The sequence below is a fragment of the Salmo salar genome, chromosome 04, assembly GCF_965601325.2.
Source record: "Salmo salar chromosome 04, fSalSal1, whole genome shotgun sequence".
NCBI classification, from domain to species: domain Eukaryota; kingdom Metazoa; phylum Chordata; class Actinopteri; order Salmoniformes; family Salmonidae; genus Salmo; species Salmo salar.
In genome coordinates this window covers 58,381,949-58,399,722 of record NC_138294.1, presented here as the reverse complement: position 1 = coordinate 58,399,722, position 17,774 = coordinate 58,381,949, and the positions used below count along the sequence as shown (strand labels likewise).

General features: G+C 43.1%; 2 protein-coding genes across 5 annotated transcripts; one reads left to right on the top strand and one right to left on the bottom strand.

Annotated features, from left to right (window-relative positions):
• Positions 1–678: 678 nt before the first annotated feature.
• Positions 679–10,300, bottom strand: ap4m1 (adaptor related protein complex 4 subunit mu 1). The gene is made up of 16 exons (XM_014197445.3): positions 10,068–10,300; positions 9,843–9,904; positions 9,638–9,723; positions 9,419–9,525; positions 9,136–9,232; positions 8,862–8,972; positions 8,611–8,691; positions 8,406–8,468; positions 4,777–4,843; positions 4,573–4,626; positions 4,050–4,156; positions 3,835–3,926; positions 3,592–3,636; positions 3,337–3,387; positions 3,073–3,190; positions 679–1,134 (listed from the first exon to the last, which is right to left on the bottom strand). Exons 2-16 carry the CDS (start codon positions 9,898–9,900, stop codon positions 943–945), a joined length of 1,329 nt encoding a protein of 442 aa, XP_014052920.1. The 5' UTR covers positions 9,901–9,904; positions 10,068–10,300; the 3' UTR covers positions 679–942.
• Positions 10,301–10,530: 230 nt separating this feature from the next.
• taf9 (TAF9 RNA polymerase II, TATA box binding protein (TBP)-associated factor) lies at positions 10,531–17,171 on the top strand. Of its 4 annotated transcripts, none has more exons than XM_082974596.1 (8): positions 10,531–10,631; positions 11,157–11,238; positions 11,366–11,502; positions 11,598–11,732; positions 11,847–11,928; positions 12,129–12,239; positions 12,763–13,134; positions 16,825–17,171. In XM_082974596.1, exons 1-8 carry the CDS (start codon positions 10,596–10,598, stop codon positions 16,980–16,982), a joined length of 1,113 nt encoding a protein of 370 aa, XP_082830722.1. In that variant the 5' UTR covers positions 10,531–10,595; the 3' UTR covers positions 16,983–17,171. The 4 variants fall into 4 exon arrangements, with proteins under 4 accessions (XP_082830722.1, XP_014052922.1, XP_014052921.1 ...); XM_045717092.2 differs by having other exon boundaries at positions 10,578–10,651; XM_014197447.3 differs by lacking the exon at positions 16,825–17,171 and having other exon boundaries at positions 12,831–13,131.
• The last annotated feature ends 603 nt before the right edge of the window (positions 17,172–17,774 follow it).

Here is a 17,774-nt window from a genome sequence, read left to right as displayed (position 1 = left end):
ATCTCCACAGAGGAACTCTAGAGCTCTGTCAGAGTGACCATCGGGTTCTTGGTCACCTCCCTAACCAAGGCCCTTCTCCCCCGATTGCTCAGTTTGGCCGGGCAGCCAGCTCTAGGAAGAGTCTTGGTGGTTCCAAACTTCTTCCATTTAAGAATGATGGAGGCCACTGTGTTCTTGGGGACTTTCAATGCAGCAGATGTTTTTGGCACCCTTCCCCAGATCTGTGCCTCGACACAATCCTGTCTCGGAGCTCTACGGACAGAATTCTTTAGACCTCGTGGCTTAGTTTTTGCTCTGACATGCACTATCAACTATGGGATCTTATATAGACAGGTGTGTGCCTTTCCAAATCATGTCCAATCAATTGAATTGACCACAGGTGGACTCAAGGCAAAGGGTGGCTACTTTGAAGAATCTCAAATATATTTTGATTTAACACTTTTTTGGTTACATATGTGTTATTTCATAGTTTGATGTCTTCACTATTATTCTACAATGTAGAAAATAGTTAAAATAAAGAAAAACCCTTGAATGAGTAGGTGCTTTGACTGGTACTGTAGATTTCCATACTTTTTATCTAGCTGTGGACCCCCTGCAGTACCTCTGTGGACCTCCAGGGGTTGGTCCTGGTTATTTGTATATTGATCCTGATTATCCCTGCATTACAGAAACTCAAAATTGCTGAATATGTTTTTATGCACATTCATAGACTTGCCTGCATGATTCCCCATATGACATAATATAATGACAATAGTGAAATATAGGGGTAACTTTTTGATGTAGTAGATACATTTGTATTGGGTCACTCCACCGTATACAGAATAAACATTTGATACAAAAGTCCCTTGACGTTTTCAGGCAGTCAAGATCAGGGTTCACATCTGTATTGAGAGTAAGCCAGAGTCTGACTGATCAATGGTGTGTGTGTACTGTATGTCCGTATTAGATACGGATGGTATACGAGTCTGAATGGGTTACATAGCGGACCCAGCGTTGTGACGGTCCAGGCTGTATCGGGGACAGGCGGAGGAATCTAATTTGCAGTCCTGTGCAGGTGTACTTCGGCAGCTCAAAGCTCAGACTGACCGGTCCCACTTCCTGTAACGAGGCAGAGCTAAGGCCAGAGACCTCCAGCTGAATGTACAGAGAGAGAGGAAGTGGTCAGCATGTTGGTCAATCATATACAAAGTTGTCTATCTATTACCTATCTACTATAACGCACTTGCAAAGTTTCCACTAACGTACAGGACCAGTCAAAGGTTTGGACACACATACTCATTCAAGGGTTTTTCTTTATTTGACACAGTTTCTACATTGTAGAATAAATGTGAAGACATTACAACTATGAAATAACACATATGGAATCATGTAATAACCAAAAAAAAGTGTTAAACAAATCAAAATATATTTTATGTTACAGATTCTTCAAAGTAGCCACCCTTTGCCTTGATGACAGCTTTGCACACACATGGTATTCTCTCAACCAGCTTCATGAGGTAGTCACCCGGAATGCATTTCAATTAACAGGTGTGCCTTGTTAAGTTAATTTGTGGAATTTCTTTCCTTCTTAATGCGTTTGAGCCAATCAGTTGTGTTGTGACAAGGTAGGGTTGGTATACAGAAGATAGCCCTATTTCGTAAAAGACCAAGTCCATATTATGGCAAGAACAGCTCAAATAAGCAAAGAGAAACGACAGTCCATCATTACTTTAAGACATGAAGGTCAGTCAATCCGGAAAATTTCAAGAACTTTCTTCAAGTGCAGTCACAAGCGCTATGATGAAACTGGCTCTCGTGAGGACTGCCACAGGAAAGGAAGACCCAGAGTTACCTCTGCTGCAGAGGATAAGTTAATTAGTTACCAGCCTCAGAAATGGCCAATTAACTGCACCTCAGATTGCAGCCCAAATAAATGCTTCAGAGTTGAAGTAACAGACACAGCTCAACATCAACTGTTCAGAAGACACTGCGTGAATCAGGCCTTCATGGTCGAATTGCTGAAAATAAACCACTACTAAAGGACACCAATAAGAAGAAGAGACTTGCTTGGTCCAAGAAACACGAGCAATGGACATTAGACTGGTGGAGATCTGTCCTTTGGTCTGATCAGTCCAAATCTGAGATTTTTGGTTCTAACCGCTGTGTCTTGTGAGACGCAGAGTAGGTGAACGGATGATCTCCACATGTGTGGTTCCCACCGTGAAGTATGGAGGAGGTGTGATGGTGCTTTTCTGGTGACACTGTGTGATTTATTTTGAATTAAAGGCACACTTAACCAGCATGGCTACCACAGCATTCTGCAGCGATACACCATCCCATCTGGTTTGTTCTTAGTGGGACTATCATTTGTTTTTCAACAGGACAATGACTCAAAACACACCTACAGGCTGTGCAAGGGCTATTGACCAAGAAGGAGAGTGATGGAGTGCTGCATCAGATGACCTGGCCTCCACAATCACCCGACCTCAACCCAATTGAGATGGTTTGGGTTGAGTTGGACCACAGAGTGAAGGAAAAGCAGCCAACAAGTGCTTAGGATATGTGAAAACTTTCAAGACAGTTGGAAAAGCATTCCTCATGAAGCAGGTTGAGAGAATGCCGAGAGTGTGCAAAGCTGTCAATAAAGCAAAGGGTGGCTACTTTGAAGAATCTCAAATATAAAATATATTTTGATTTGTTTAACACTTTTTTGGTTACTACATGATTCCATATGTGTTATTTCATATCTTTGATGTCTTCACTATTATGATACAATGTAGAAAATAGTACAAATAAAGAAAAAACGTTGAATGAATAGGTATGTCCAAACTTTTGACTGGTACTGCATGTTAACCATTCGATGCTGTCTGCATATGCATCATTGCTCTATGCGAAATGGCTCATGGATTTTGAGAACCTGATCTGCACCGAACAACCTGATCTACAGCAAACACGTGTGTAGAGAGGTGATTCTTCCTGATTGATAAGAAGTTCCTGATATCATAATCATTGAAACTGACCTATTATACCCTCACACTACCAGTATCTACTATTTCCATGATTTCCATTGTTGTTCTGATTATGTTTAGTCACCTTGAACAGGGCGGAGAGCTGGGCGCCCCCGGGGAAGCGAGGGATCTCCCAATGGACAGCCTTGTTTTTTGGCTGCAGCTCAGCACTCTGGTCTGGGCTGCTCAACTCTTGAGAGAGACTGGAGAACAAAGAGGATGAGAAGAGAGGGAGAGAGAGAGAGGAGGGGGAGCTTGTTATGTAGTGGGGGGGGGGGGGGTTACATATAGTGAGAGACAAAGCAAAAGATGAAGGGAACATGAAATAGAAAAAGGAGTTTCTTCTCACCGAAGCGAGCCCTTGGGTACCGGTATTGTAATAGAAACATTAATAGCAGCGCTGTAAGAGAAAAGAGATTGCTTCAGTTGCAGCCCAGTCAGAGAAGGCAAGGACAATCACACTGACAGACTACATGATCATATGTTATTAAACTATTATAAATGTGCATCATAAAACACGATAAAGTGTTCAATGCAAATGCCTTCTCAACATACAGAAAATGCATATCAGCAAATAAGCATTTCCTGTTAATGGAGAACTGACCTCTTTGGGGGCAGGTCACACCGCAGCTTCAGGTACATCAACAACCTACAGGGAAATAACAAGTGTGTGTTGAGGGTGGTGGTTGGGTTGTTTAAAGACTTGATTTCCCAACACTCAAGTTAGTAAAATGGGGAAGTTAAAATGACTGTCATCATGAGTAAGGGAAATCTGTGTGTTCTACATATTTTGAGATGGTTCTAGTAAAGGGTTCTCTACCCAAAATGAATGAACAGTGTTCTGTACCTGCCACCACTGTCCCTCTCTATAGAAGGGAATAGACGGAATGGAGGGGCTGTGGGAAGGTCATCACACAACTGGTATTGCATCACTGTTTGCTAGAGAACGAAAAAAGTTTGAGAAACTGTGAGAGAGAATACATTTGTTTATGTAACAGTGAGATACAAGTATTGTTGTAGTGTTTGTGTGTGTGCATGTGATTCAGTAAATTCCATGAGCACCTCTCCTTGGCTGGGACACACTTTCAGGATTCTGTAGGTGTCAAACTCATCCAGCCTGACAGCCTGGTGGAAGCTGCACTCATCCACACGAACAGCTGCCCCATAACCTGAGAGGAGAGAGGGTGGGGGAAGGGAAATTACATTTTGAATATAGGGCAGAATCCTAATTTCAATAAAAGCAGATAGCAGACTTTTGTGTAATGCCTTGATGTCAATGAGAGAGCTGAGCGAGAATGTGCGCAAATCTGAATCCATGGGAATTCAGCCCATAGTGACTGTGCTCTTCCACAACAAGGATAAGAGTACAACTAAAGGTAAATAACATCCATTATGACAATCAATGCTGTGGCAGGGAATCATCCGTTTTAATACAATGGCCTCATATTCATCTTGTGCAGGATTTTACAGGAAGTTTAGTAATCATTCAGGTCACCCATACAGTCAGCACAGTGACTGCCGATCTTATAAAATTGACTGATCTAGCCAGTGAAGGATGTAGTATTTGCAAAGGGAGGGTACCAACCGCTCAGCTGGGACTTTCCTATGCTGAACTCTTCATTCAGTCCAATCCGCATCTCTATCGACAGGGTGAGGAACAGAGAAGAGGGGGAAAGGGAGAGAAAGTGAGAATTTGGCATGGAGGAATTTGGGTTTGTACTTGCCCTCCATTTACTGTGCCTCTGGCAGCATATCATTCAAAATAAAGACTTGAAACACGAAAGCTCACCTGAGCAACTTGGCATGTAACACTTCACTCTGATCTCTCCCTCAATGTCTGCCTTCATCAGAACTCCCTGGAGAACAGTGAGGGAATTTATTCCGTTCATGATCATTCAGCAATAACATCCTTATATACACTTACAGAAATATAAAACGCTAAATTATATTTCTGGTCTGGTACAGTTTTAAACATAAGTATCAAATGTAATTGCTTTGAGAGAGAGAAATGGACAGAAAGTAAGTATAGGTTAAAGTGCAACTCTGCCACTTTTCAAGCTCATATTCATGATCTCCAGTACCAAGCCAGAGATGTGAAAGCCGCGCATTTCTACGCCTTGTAGAAAAAAAATCTAACGTTAAGGTTCTACCCAATGACCTCATCAGAAGTTACAACAGTGATTTTCAAACACTATGAGATGCGCGGTGACTTGGGGAGCAAGAAACTCATTACAGGTTTTAAAAATCACAATATTTTAAAACGTTTAATCCTACCCTGTGATATCACTAACTATGTTTCCCTCCACAGTTTTTATGTGAGTAAAGTCATATTGTGTAAAAAAAATGCAGACATTATTTTATTTTATGTGAGAAATAGAGGTGGAAACGCATTTATATGCGAATATTGATATAATAACCATCATATCGAAGTAAATTTAGTCACGCGATGATATGTGGTGTGTGTGGTCCTCCTACTACGACTCGGGAAACCATGCAGTTTATTAGGCTATAGATTATGTCACGCCTGCTCCCGCTCTCTGGCACTCGAGGGTGCCAGGCTGCCCTTCATTACATACACCTGTCACCATCATTACGCGCATCAGCGCTCACTGGACTCCTTCACTTTGTTGATTGTCCCATCTATATCTGTCTGTTCCTCCGTTGGTTCCCCGCGTCAGCATTAATGTCATTATGTTTTCATGTCCAGATGCTGCCCTGTCCTGTTTCATGTCCATTGTTAATTAAATGTTCACTCCCTGTACCTGCTTCTCGTCTCCAGCGTCTGTCCTTACAGATTAACTAATTTATGATGAGCTTCACAGGGTGGTGAAAGTGCACAGTGATCTTGATGCTCTTTTCCAATAAATATCGAGGGTCCTATTCTGGTGACATGATGATCAATGCTTGACAAATAAAAATATTCTCACACTTATCCATAATAATCTCACCATGTAGACTAGCCTACCCAGACTGTATCTGCAAGCTGTTGGCTAGAGCCCACGTGCCAAGACCAGAGTAGTAGGCACATTTGCTATTGAAAACTTAAGCGAAAAAGTTAATTTTGTGTGCAGTACGTCATCACGCACTGACTTTTATCCACAACAAGTCAGTTTGGTAGAAACATGGCCTCCCGAATGGCCCAGTGGTCTAAGGCACTGCATCGCAGTGCTAGCTGTGCCACTAGAGATTCTGGGTTCGAGTCCAGGCTCTGTTGCAGCCGGCCGCGACCGGGAGACCCATGGGGCGGCACACAATAGGGGAGGGTTTGGCTTGTCCCATCGCGCACTAGCGCGTGGCGGGCCGGGCATAGTGCACGCGGCTGGGCATAGAGTTTCCTCCGACACATTGGTGAGGCTGGCTTCTGGGTTAAGTGGGCATTGTGTCATGAAGCAGTGCTGCTTGGTTGGGTTGTGTTTCGGGGGACGGACGGCTCTCGACCTTCACCTCTCCCGAGTCCGTACAGGAGTCGCAGCGATGAGACAAGACTGTAACTACCAATTGGATACCATGAGATTGGGGAGAAAAAGGGGTAAAAAAAGAAATACAAACATTTGGTAGAAACACACCACTGGTGGGAAAATGCACATATTTTCTTTTTGCAGATTTTAAAATATTCACATGAAAATCTGTCGCCAATTGGATGGACACCTAGCTACAGAGAAGCGATTTTTTAGGACCGTTCTTCTTATCCTTTTAACTACAGATCATAGAAATGCGCCATTTTCACATATGTAGAGAGAGTTGCCCTTTAAACCTGTTAGGGATAGGGGGCAGTATTTTCACATTCGGATGAAAAGCGTGCCCAGAGTAAACTGCCTGCTACTCGGGCCCAGAGTCAAATATTTGCATATTATTAGTAGATTTGGATAGAAAACAATCTGAAGTTTCTAAAACTGTTTGAATGATGTCTGTGAGTATAACAGAACTCATATGGCAGGCAAAAACCTGAGAAAAATCCAACCAGGAAGTGGGAAGTCTGAGGGTTGTAGTTTTCAATTGAATCCCTTTCCAAACTACAGTGTCTGAGGGGTCATATTGCACTTCCTAAGGCTTCCACTAGATGTCAACAGTCTTTAGAACCTTGTTTCATGCTTCTACTATTACGGGGCAGAGAATAAGAGACCATTCAATCAGTGGACTGCCTGAGACCAAGGAGTAGTTTACTGCGCGAGCACGCAGGCGCGCCGGTCCTTCTTTTTCCTCTGTAATTTTTTTTTTTACATTTTAGTCATTTAGCAGACGCTCTTATCCAGAGCGACTTACAGTAGTGAATGCATACATTTCATAATTATTTTTTTTTTTTCCCCCCGTACTGGCCCCCACGTGGGAATCGAACCCACAACCCTGGCGTTGCAAACACCATGCTCTACCAACTGAGCTACACGGGATGAATACGCTATTGTCCAGTTGGAATATTATCGAATATTGATGTTAAAAAGACCCTAAGGATTGATTGTAAACATCGTTTGACATGTTTCTACAAACGGTAATGGAACTATTTGACTTTCGTCTCTGGTTTTGCGCTCGCGCATTTTGCCTTTGGATAGTGATCTGAACGCCCGAACAAAAGGAGGTATTTGGACATAAATATGGAGTTTATCGAACAAAACAAACATTTCTTGTGGAAGTGGGAGTGCATTCCGACGAAGATCAGCAAAGGTAAGTGAAGATTTATAATACTATTTCTGAGTTTAGTTGACTCCAGAACTTGGCGGGTAACTGTATAGCTTGCTTTGATGGCTGAGCTCTGTACTCAGAATATTGAACAATGTGCTTTCACCGTAAAGCTATTTTGAAATCTGACACAGCGGTTGCATTAAGGAGAAGTATATCTATAATTCTTTCAATAACTGTTGTAAAGTTTATCAACGTTTATGATGAGTATTTTTGTAAATTGATGTGCTCATTCACCGGAAGTTCTGGGAGGCAATACATTTTCTGAACATCACGCGCCAATGTAAAATGGGTTTTTGGATATAAATATGAACTTTATCGAACAAAACATACATGTATTGTGTAACATTGAGTCCTGGGAGTGTCATCTGAAGAAGATCGTCAAAGGTTAGTGATTCATTTTAGCTGTATTTCTGGTTTTTGTGATGCCTCTCCTTGCTTGGAAAATGGCTGTCTGGTTTTCTTGTGACGTTGATGTCCTAACATAATCTAATGTTAAGCTTTCGTCGTAAAGCCTTTTTGAAATCGGACAATGTGGTTGGATTAACGAGAAGTATATCTTTAAAATGGTGTAAAATAGTTGATTGTTTGAGAAAATTGAATTATGATATTTTTGTTGTTTTGTATTTCGCGCCCTGCTATTGCATTGGCTGTTGGCTAGGGGTCCAACTCCTGTCCATAACAGGTTTAAGGAAGAGATACTGATCATATGCATGGCTCCACCATGTAATCAGTGATACTTACATTGGCACCAATGACTACAGACATCCTTTCAATCACATCCACAAATATCTCGTTTTTGCCTCCCTGAAGACAGAAGGGAAAAAACAAGGTGTTGAATTCATATACACACATACAAAGAATTCATACATATCTGTACATCTTCATCGATCAACACACTAGCACCTAGGAATAGCCCATAACATCCAGCAGTAGACACATTCTTTACCTGTTCTCCTTGACTTGACACGATGGGCCGTGTGGCAGCTGCACTGGGGGCCACTTTATTCTGCTGGGTGTCTGCTCCAAACTGACCAGGAGGGAAAAGAAAGTGGAATAAAAGTGCTGAGTAAGTAGGGCTCAACATGTTAATGTTAAAAAGCAGATAACCAGGAAATGTTAGCAAATGGGATCCAGTGCACTTATTTTCAGGGCAGCCCCAAGAGTCAGTGTGATTGTGACCATGCATTGGTGTCTTACCAGCCCCACGTTACTGAGGTCAAACAAGCTGAAGGGTTTGGAGCTGACCGCCTCAGTCTGGATGAAGTTCTTCAGGATATCAGTAGAGGTCGTCTGGATGTAACCAAAGTCCTGATGGGGATAAAGTGAGAGAAAGGTGGGACGAGAGAGAGGGGGGAAAATAGATGACAGTGGGAATAAGGAGGAACGGAGATAGGCACGGATAACCAGGACCAAAGATAGGGCCTTCAAAATGGCCTAAAGATGGATGCCAGAGGAGAGAGAGAATACTCACCACTACCTCATCCAACAGCTCATAAATGAGAGCAAAGTTCATCTGGAGAGACTTCTCTGACAGACAACCACAGTAGTCCTTAACCAGGGCTGTTAATCTGTGACACACACAGTAAGCAAAACATTAACACACGCACACACACACACACACACACACACACACACACACACACACACACACACACACACACACACAGTAAAGGCCAGCCTGATGCACACCAAATTAGATATTAAATACACACAGAAAGCTACTTGTAGAATTCATTCATTACAGACACAATTACCTATTTAGGAACTCGATGATGGTGAAGGGAGAGGCATCAGCTTTCGTCGTGGCAACCCAATAGAGCCCTCCCTGTCTGATGTGAACAAAATGCAGCTCCTTGTGTTTCTGTGGGCAACCATGGAGGGAAATCACATTACTGTTTGAAACTATGACTATACCGTAATAGATGGCTGATCAAAACCCACACCATGGCTATTTGCCAAACCCTTCCACTTACCATTACAACTGGAGGCTGGTCACCAGTCAATGCAGTGACCATCTCGTAGAATTTGTTGACAGCATCTTTTCCAGCTTCACCACGGTCTGACAACTCAGGGTTAAGGCCATTCATTATTCACAGCATTCCCACTGACAACTCACTGGGAGAAATGCCTGAAGTTTATGTGTAAGAGGGAAAGGTAAGCTATTATGATATAGGATACAGTCTTTGTAGATGAGGTGATCTCCTTTGGAGGACAATATGAACACCTGGGATATCATCTTCCTAGAGGGAAATAAAAAAAACGATGTATGTTAGTCGGCAACATCAACCTAAGTTAGCTCCAACTAACAATATAACGACCATGACATCGACAAACCTACTGTGGGCTCTGACTATCAAACATCAGCATTTCAAATGTTACTCAGTACTTATGAGATTTACGTACCAGCAGCCAAATAGCAATCTACTTAACGTTACTTGTCTAGGAATCGTGACTCCAATCGTGACTGCTTTCCTACAGGATGGTTGCTTAGCTACTTGATAATGTAAAATCCCCAAATCCCTACGTTGACAGAAACTCTAAGAACATAGGTATCACATTATTCGTAACTAGCTCGCTAGCTAGCCATCGTTTATTTACGCGTCAATTCTTATTTGGTGTTTGTTGACTGGCAGCTAAATCAACCTCGCGTTTCATAGCGCCACCTATGGAGATTATTTCAGTTACTGCACTTTCAGTTTCACAACAGCTAGAGTTGTATTTTTGCAACGTATAATATAGCTAGCTATATATTTTATTGGGTCAATGCATTTACAGTTGCTGTGTGTTTTTTTTTTAAGCCCCCAAATAATATACAATAAAGCTAAGTGTCATGAACGCGGTGAACCAGAGGGTGGCGGTACTATGCATATTGATTTTATCTTAGTACGGCTGTGCGGAAGTGAATGCGCGGGGTAAGGGTCAAACGTGAAAATGGCTTCTCCGAAAACTGTTCCTAAAGATGCACAGGTAGGAGTAAATCGTCTAAGGTACAATTTCTGAAATGTCATAGTGGTGATGAGTGTTTAGTTAGATATCTATTATGACAGCTGAATTAAAGTTTCTAGTTTTTGTCGGATTGTGTCAAAGTTCGCTAGCTAGCGAGCTCGCTAACATTAGTTAACTACGGTAACTAGCTAGGTAATTTAGCTAGCTTGTTATTTATTTGTCAGCTAGCTAACGTTAGAACTAGAACAGACGCTCTTCATTTTAAATGTGCATTTGTAGAGTAGCTGTCCAGTAATATAACTCCATATCATTCTAACGTTGTTTTTGTGTAATGACATCTACTTTCCTATTAGGAATGGTAACTAATAGCTAGCTTGTTAGTTAGCAGGGCAAGCTAACGTCAGCTGTTGACTGTTATTGTTGTAACTAGCTAGTGCAGTTGATGACAACACATGGAAATGTTACTCTACTCCATGTTTGTCCATGCAGCCACACAGCATACTGCATTTCTTGCTTATTATCTGATCATATTTTTCCATTGCAAAGGTTATGATCCAAATCCTCAAAGACATGGGGATAACAGAGTATGAGCCCAGAGTTATTAATCAAATGTTGGAATTTACCTACAGTAAGTATACATTCAACTCTCTCAGGTTAGTTATGCTCAGTGTGCAATATTGCATGTTTAGTAGTTACAAGACACCAATGTATCAAGACAATGAACAGCTGTCATTAAATATCATTTGATTTTACAGGATATGTGACAACTATTATCGAGGATGCCAAAATCTATGCAACTCATGCCAAGAAGAACATTGTGGATGCTGATGACATAAGACTGGCGATTCAGTGTCGAATGGACCAGTCCTTCACCTCCCCACCACCACGAGATGTAAGATTTAATAGCAGTGCCAAGACAGACATTAAATTTTTTCAGATGTTTATAAATGATCTAGACTAACTCATGACTATGTTGTTTTTGTGTAGTTTCTGCTGGATGTAGCTAGGCAGAAGAACCAGACCCCTCTGCCCTTGATTAAGCCATACACTGGGCCACGCCTGCCCCCTGACCGTTACTGTCTTACTGCTCCTAACTACAGGCTTAAGTCCATACAGAAAAAGGTAGCCTCATGTTCTGCTTTGCAGATTTTACTGCACTTGCAATCAATGTTTATTGTATTCTATTCCAGTATGTTCTCTTTTGTGAATCCTTCTGACTGTTCCTCTTCTGTGCAGGTGTCCTCATCTGCGGGGAGAATAACAGTGCCTCGCCTCAGTATAGGAGCTGTGTCCAGCAGGCCCAGCACGCCTACCCTTGGTGAGGGACCCATTTGTGCCATCTACGTTTTCACTCATACCTTGTCATTTTATTACATGTTTTTTTTAACACACTGCTCCAAGTCCTTATTTGACAGTGGGATGTGGGTTTGCTTCCTGGTGTGCAGTCCTGTTGCTACCATAGCTGTTGTATTTTCTGTTTCATTACAAAAACATTTACTCCTTCCTGCATGTTTCCAGGCACTCCCTCAGTGCAGTCAGTCACAACCAAAGTGGGGACGCCAGTGTCACTGTCGGGGCAGCGCTTCAGCGTTCAGATCCCATCCTCACAGACTGCGGCCTCCAAGTCCTGTAAGATTAACCTTAATTTCACACTGCTAACTTGCTTCAGATTGTTGGTGAAGGAGTCTACTGTAATCTTCTGAATGTTATACTATGTATTTACATCATTAGAGAATGTCGCCGGAGGAAATGGTGGCCGGTTTACGTGCTCCTGACCAATTGTGCTATTTTGCGCAATCTCTAATATTAAAGAAGTCTCAAGGTTCTGCTCACCTGAGTTAGTATGGTCTACAGATTATTATGAGGTATTCTATCTGTATTTTTCGTAGCTGTTTATTTACTGTCACAAACCGGTGCTGGCACTAAGACCTTATTCAGCGAGCTGTACAGGGCCATAAAAAAACTGAAATCTGTTTTACCTAATTTCTACCAGCGCCCCGGTGCAGGGTAAAAGGGCGCCGGAGCACAAGGCAGACGTGCCCCCAATTGATTGTTTTTTAAAATTGTTTATCTGCATTTGTAACTTCTTTTTTTACTCTTTTTGTACATAATGTTGCTGCTACCGTCTCTTATGACCGAAAATAACTTCTAGACATCAGGACTGCAATTACTCACCACGAACTAGCAGAATCCTTTTTCTTCTTTCACAACTCTGACGAGGCGGAGGATATACAGGCCCAGACCCCCTTGATCTGCGTGAAGAGGAGGTGGAGAAAGAGAGGCCGGAGAGCGGGCTGCCTTCTGAGAAGGCGATCGAATAAACCACCACTTCCCTCAATTCTGCTAGCAAACGTGCAATCTTTGGACAATAAAATCGACGAGTTACGGGGAAGATTAAACTACCAAGAGAACATTAAAAACTGTAACATCTTATGCTTCACGGAGTCATGGCTGAACGACGTCAATATCAACATACAGCTGGCTGGTTATACAATGTACCGGCAGGATAGAACAGCGGGGTCTGGTAAGACAAGTGGCGACGGACTTTGTATTTTTGTAAATAACAGCTGGTGCACTATATCTAAGGAAGTCTCGAGCTATTGCTCGCCTGAGGTTGAGTATATCATGATAAGCTGTAGGCCACACTACCTACCAAGAGAGTTCTCATCTGTATTCTTCGTAGCTCTTTACATACCACTTCAGTCAGAGGTTGGCACTAAGATAGCATTGAATGAGCTGTATTTCGCTGCTGCGCCTTCTTCACCACACAGTCTGTGTGGTTGGACCATTTCAGTTTGTCCGTGATGTGTACGCCAAGGAACTTAAAACTCTCCACCCTCTCCACTACTGTCCCGTCGATGTGGATAGGGGGTGCTCCCTCTGCTGTTTCCTGAAGTCCACGATCATCTCCTTTGTTTTGTTGACATTGAGTGTGAGGTTATTTTCCTGACACCACACTCCGAGGGCCCTCACCTCCTCCCTGTAGGCCGTCTCGTCGTTGTTGGTAATCAAGCCTACCACTGTAGTGTCGTCTGCAAACTTGATGACTGAGTTGGAGGCCTGCATGGCGACCCAGTCGTGGGTGAACAGGGAGTACAGGAGAGGGCTGAGAACGCACCCTTGTGGGGCCCCAGTGTTGAGGATCAGTGGGGTGGAGATATTGTTACCTACCCTCACCACCTGGGGGCGGCCCGTCAGGAAGTCCAGGACCCAGTTGCACAGGGCGGGGTCTCGAGCTTGATGACGAGTTTGGAGGGTACTATGGTGTTAAATGCTGAGCTGTAGTTAATGAACAGCATTCTCACATAGGTATTCCTCTTGTCCAGATGGGTTAGGGCAGTGTGATTGCGTCATCTGTGGACCTATTGGGGCGGTAAGCAAATTGGAGTCGGTCTAGGGTGTCAGGTAGGGTGGAGGTGATATGGTCCTTGACTAGTCTCTCAAAGCACTTCATGATGACGGAAGTGAGTGCTACGGGGTGGTAGTCATTTAGCTCAGTTACCTTAGCTGTCTTGGGAAAGCATGTGGGGACAGCAGACTGGGATAAGGATTGATTGAATATGTCCGTAAACACACCAGCCAGCTGGTCTGCGCATGTTCTGAGGACGCGGCTGGGGATGCCGTCTGGGCCTGCAGCCTTGCGAGGGTTGACACGTTTAAATGTTTTGCTCACGTCGGCTGCAGTGAAGGACAGTGTATGTAAACTTCTGACCCACTGGGAATGTGATGATAGAAATAAAAGCTGAAATAAATCATTCTCTCTACTATTATTCTGACATTTCACATTCTTAAAATTAAGTTGTGATCCTAACTGACCTAAGACAGGGAATTTTTACTAGGATTAAATGTCAGGAATTCTGAAACTGAGTTTAAATGTATTTGGCTAAGGTGTATGTACACTTCTGACTTCAACTGTGTACTCCACACACAGAGACGCATACAAAGCTCGCCCTCCATTTGGCAAATCTGACCATAATTCCATCCTCCTGATTCCTGCTTACAAGCAAAACTTAAAACAGGAACCACCAGATTAATAAAAAAGTGGTCAGATGAAGCAGATGCAAAGCTGCAGGACTGTTTTGCTAGCACAGACTGGAATATGTTCTGGGATTCTTCCAATGGCATTGAGGAGTACACCACATCTGTCATTGGCTTCATCAATAAGTGTGTCGACGACGTCATCCCCACAGTGACTGTACGTACATACCCCAACTAGAAGCCATGGATTACAGGCAGCATCCGCAGTGAGCTAAAGGCAAGAGCTGCCACTTTCAAGGAGTGAACCCGATGAACCATCAAACAGGCAAAGCGTCAGTACAGGACTAAGATCGAGTCGTACTACACCGGCTGTGACGCTCGTCGGATGTGACAGGGCTTGCAAACCAGTACAGACTACAAAGGGAAGCACAGCCAAGAGCTGCCCAGTGACACAAGCCTACCAGACGAGCTGAACTACTTCCATGTTCGTTTCGAGGCAAATAACACTTAAACTTGCATGAGAGCATCAGCTGTACCGGAAGACTGTGATCACGCTCTCCGCTGCCGATGTGAGTAACATAGGTCAACATTCACAAGGCCACAGGGCCAGATGGATTACCAGGACGTGTACTGCGAGCATGCACTGACCAACTTGCAAGTTTCACTGACATTTTCAACCTCTCCCTGTCCGAGTCCCTAATACCAATATGTTTTAATCAGACCACCATAGTGTTCTTGGGCACAGTCACTAAGGTATCCTGCCTAAATGACTACCGACCCGTAAGCACTCACATCTGTAGTCATGAAGTGCTTTGAAAGGCTGGTCATGGCTCGCATCAACACAATCATCCCAGGAACCCTAGACCCACTCGAAATTGCATACCGCCCCAACAGATACACAAATGACGCAATCTGTGTTGCACTCAACACTGTCCATTCCCACCTGGACAATAGGAACACCTACATGAGAATGCTGTTCATTGATTACAGCTCAGCATTCAACACCATAGTGCTCTCTAAGCTCATCACTAAGCTATGGACCCTGGGACTGAACACGACTCCAACACCATTTAAGTTTGCCGATGACACAACAGTTGTAGGCCTGATCACTGACGACGATGAGACAACCTATAGAGGGAGGAGGTCACACTGCCAGGACACCAACCTCTCCCTCATCGTGGGCAATACAAAGGAGCTTATTGTGGACTACAGGAAACGGAGGGCCGAACACACCCGCATTTACGTCGGGGCTGTAGTGGAGAAGGTCAAGAGCTTAAACGTCCTGTGTTCACAACACTAAGAACCTATCATAGTCCAAGCACACCAACACAGTCATGAAGAGGGCACGATAATGCCCCTTTCACCCTTAGGAGGCTGAAAAGATTTGGCATGGGCCCTCGGATCCTCAAAGTTCTACAGCTACACCATTGAGAGTATCTTCACTTGCTGCATCACCGCTTGGTATAGCAACTGTTCAGCATCCGACCACAAGGCACTACAGAGGGTAGTGCATACGGCCCAGTACATCACTGGGGCCGAACTCCCTACCATCCAGGACCTCTATACCGGGCGGTGTCAGAAGGCAAGCGGTACCATTACACCAAGTCTGGGACCAAAAGGCACCTGAACGACTTCTATCTCCAAGCCATAAGACTGCTGAACAGTTAATCAAATGGCTACCTAGACTATTTACATTGACCTCCCTTTTTATTTATTTATCTTAATTGTTTTCCACTGACTCCCTTGACTGGCACACTCACTAGACTCTATCCACACACACACACACACACACACACCCCCCCCCCCCCTACACTGACACTCCAACACACGCACACTACATACAACACACAAACACGTATGCTTATTGACGCCACACACACACTTTCACATACGCTGCTGCTACTCTGTTTATTCTATATCCTGATTACCTAGTCACTTTTACCCCTACCCACATGATACTGTATTACCTCAACTACCTCGTACCCCTGCACATTGACTCTGTACTGGTACTCCTTGTATATACTCTTGTTATTGTTGATATTTCATTTTTATTTAGCAAATATTTGTTTTTTTTTTCAACTGCAAAAGTCTACACCTGTTGTATTTGCTGCATGTGACCAATACGAATTAATTGAATTCAAGTCTCTCAGACGCTTCAATTCAGTAGTTTATTCACTGAATAAAATGTGCAATTTAAATGTTCATAATAAATCCTGATTCTTTTGTTTTCCGACAGCCACACCATCTACCCCGATGGTTCAAAATGTCCTCATCAACCCCTCCCTGATCGGATCCAAAAAGATCCTCATCACCACCAACATGGTGTCACAGAACTCGGCCAGCGAATCGCTGAAGAGGAAGCATGAAGACGACGATGACTATGATGCATTATGACCTCATGGATAATCTGATGGAGTCAGCTAGATGAAATCAAGAGTGTGCTGTAAATATAGTAGAAGGTAGTTTTGAGTTTAGCCAGCCAGCCTACAATTCCCCCATCATTGTTGTGGACATTTAGTAAGTGTAGTGTCATGCCTGTTTGCCACTAATTTTTGTATATAAAAATTAAAAAGTGTGAATAAATGTAGTCTATGAAATGTATTTTATGGAACACTAGTTGGACATATTACCAAAGTGCAGGATTTTGTTAGAAACAAAATGTTTGTATATTTATAAAGCTTGAAACTTCTAATGGGACTTCAAATGCAGAAAGCAAGATATGAGTGAATACAGTAGGATTTTTACACTTCAGTCTGGGAATAGTTTAGAGGACTTGTTCCACTCAGTTGCTAACAGAGGGAGACATCAATCTATTGACTCCATGATCTGATTATTTTTATTGGGAATATACACTTGAATATCAAAGCAGTAGACTTGCGCACTGTCATTGTCCTGAGATGAACAGTAAGAAACTGATTGTCCTGTCAAAACTTACCCAGCTACTACAGATATTGCACATTAATAACTTGGAGTAACATAAGTATAGATGGACATTAGGACATATGGGTCTAAATTCTTCTTAACTGGATGTGTGATGGATGCATGGTCCAAGAAACAGACCAAATCCAAGTTTATTGGTCACGCACACAGTTCTCCTTTTCCCAGTCTCTAATCCCCACATCTCAAGCTGACCATCATTCCTGTTCCCAAGAAATCTAAGACTACCTGCCACAATGATTACCACTC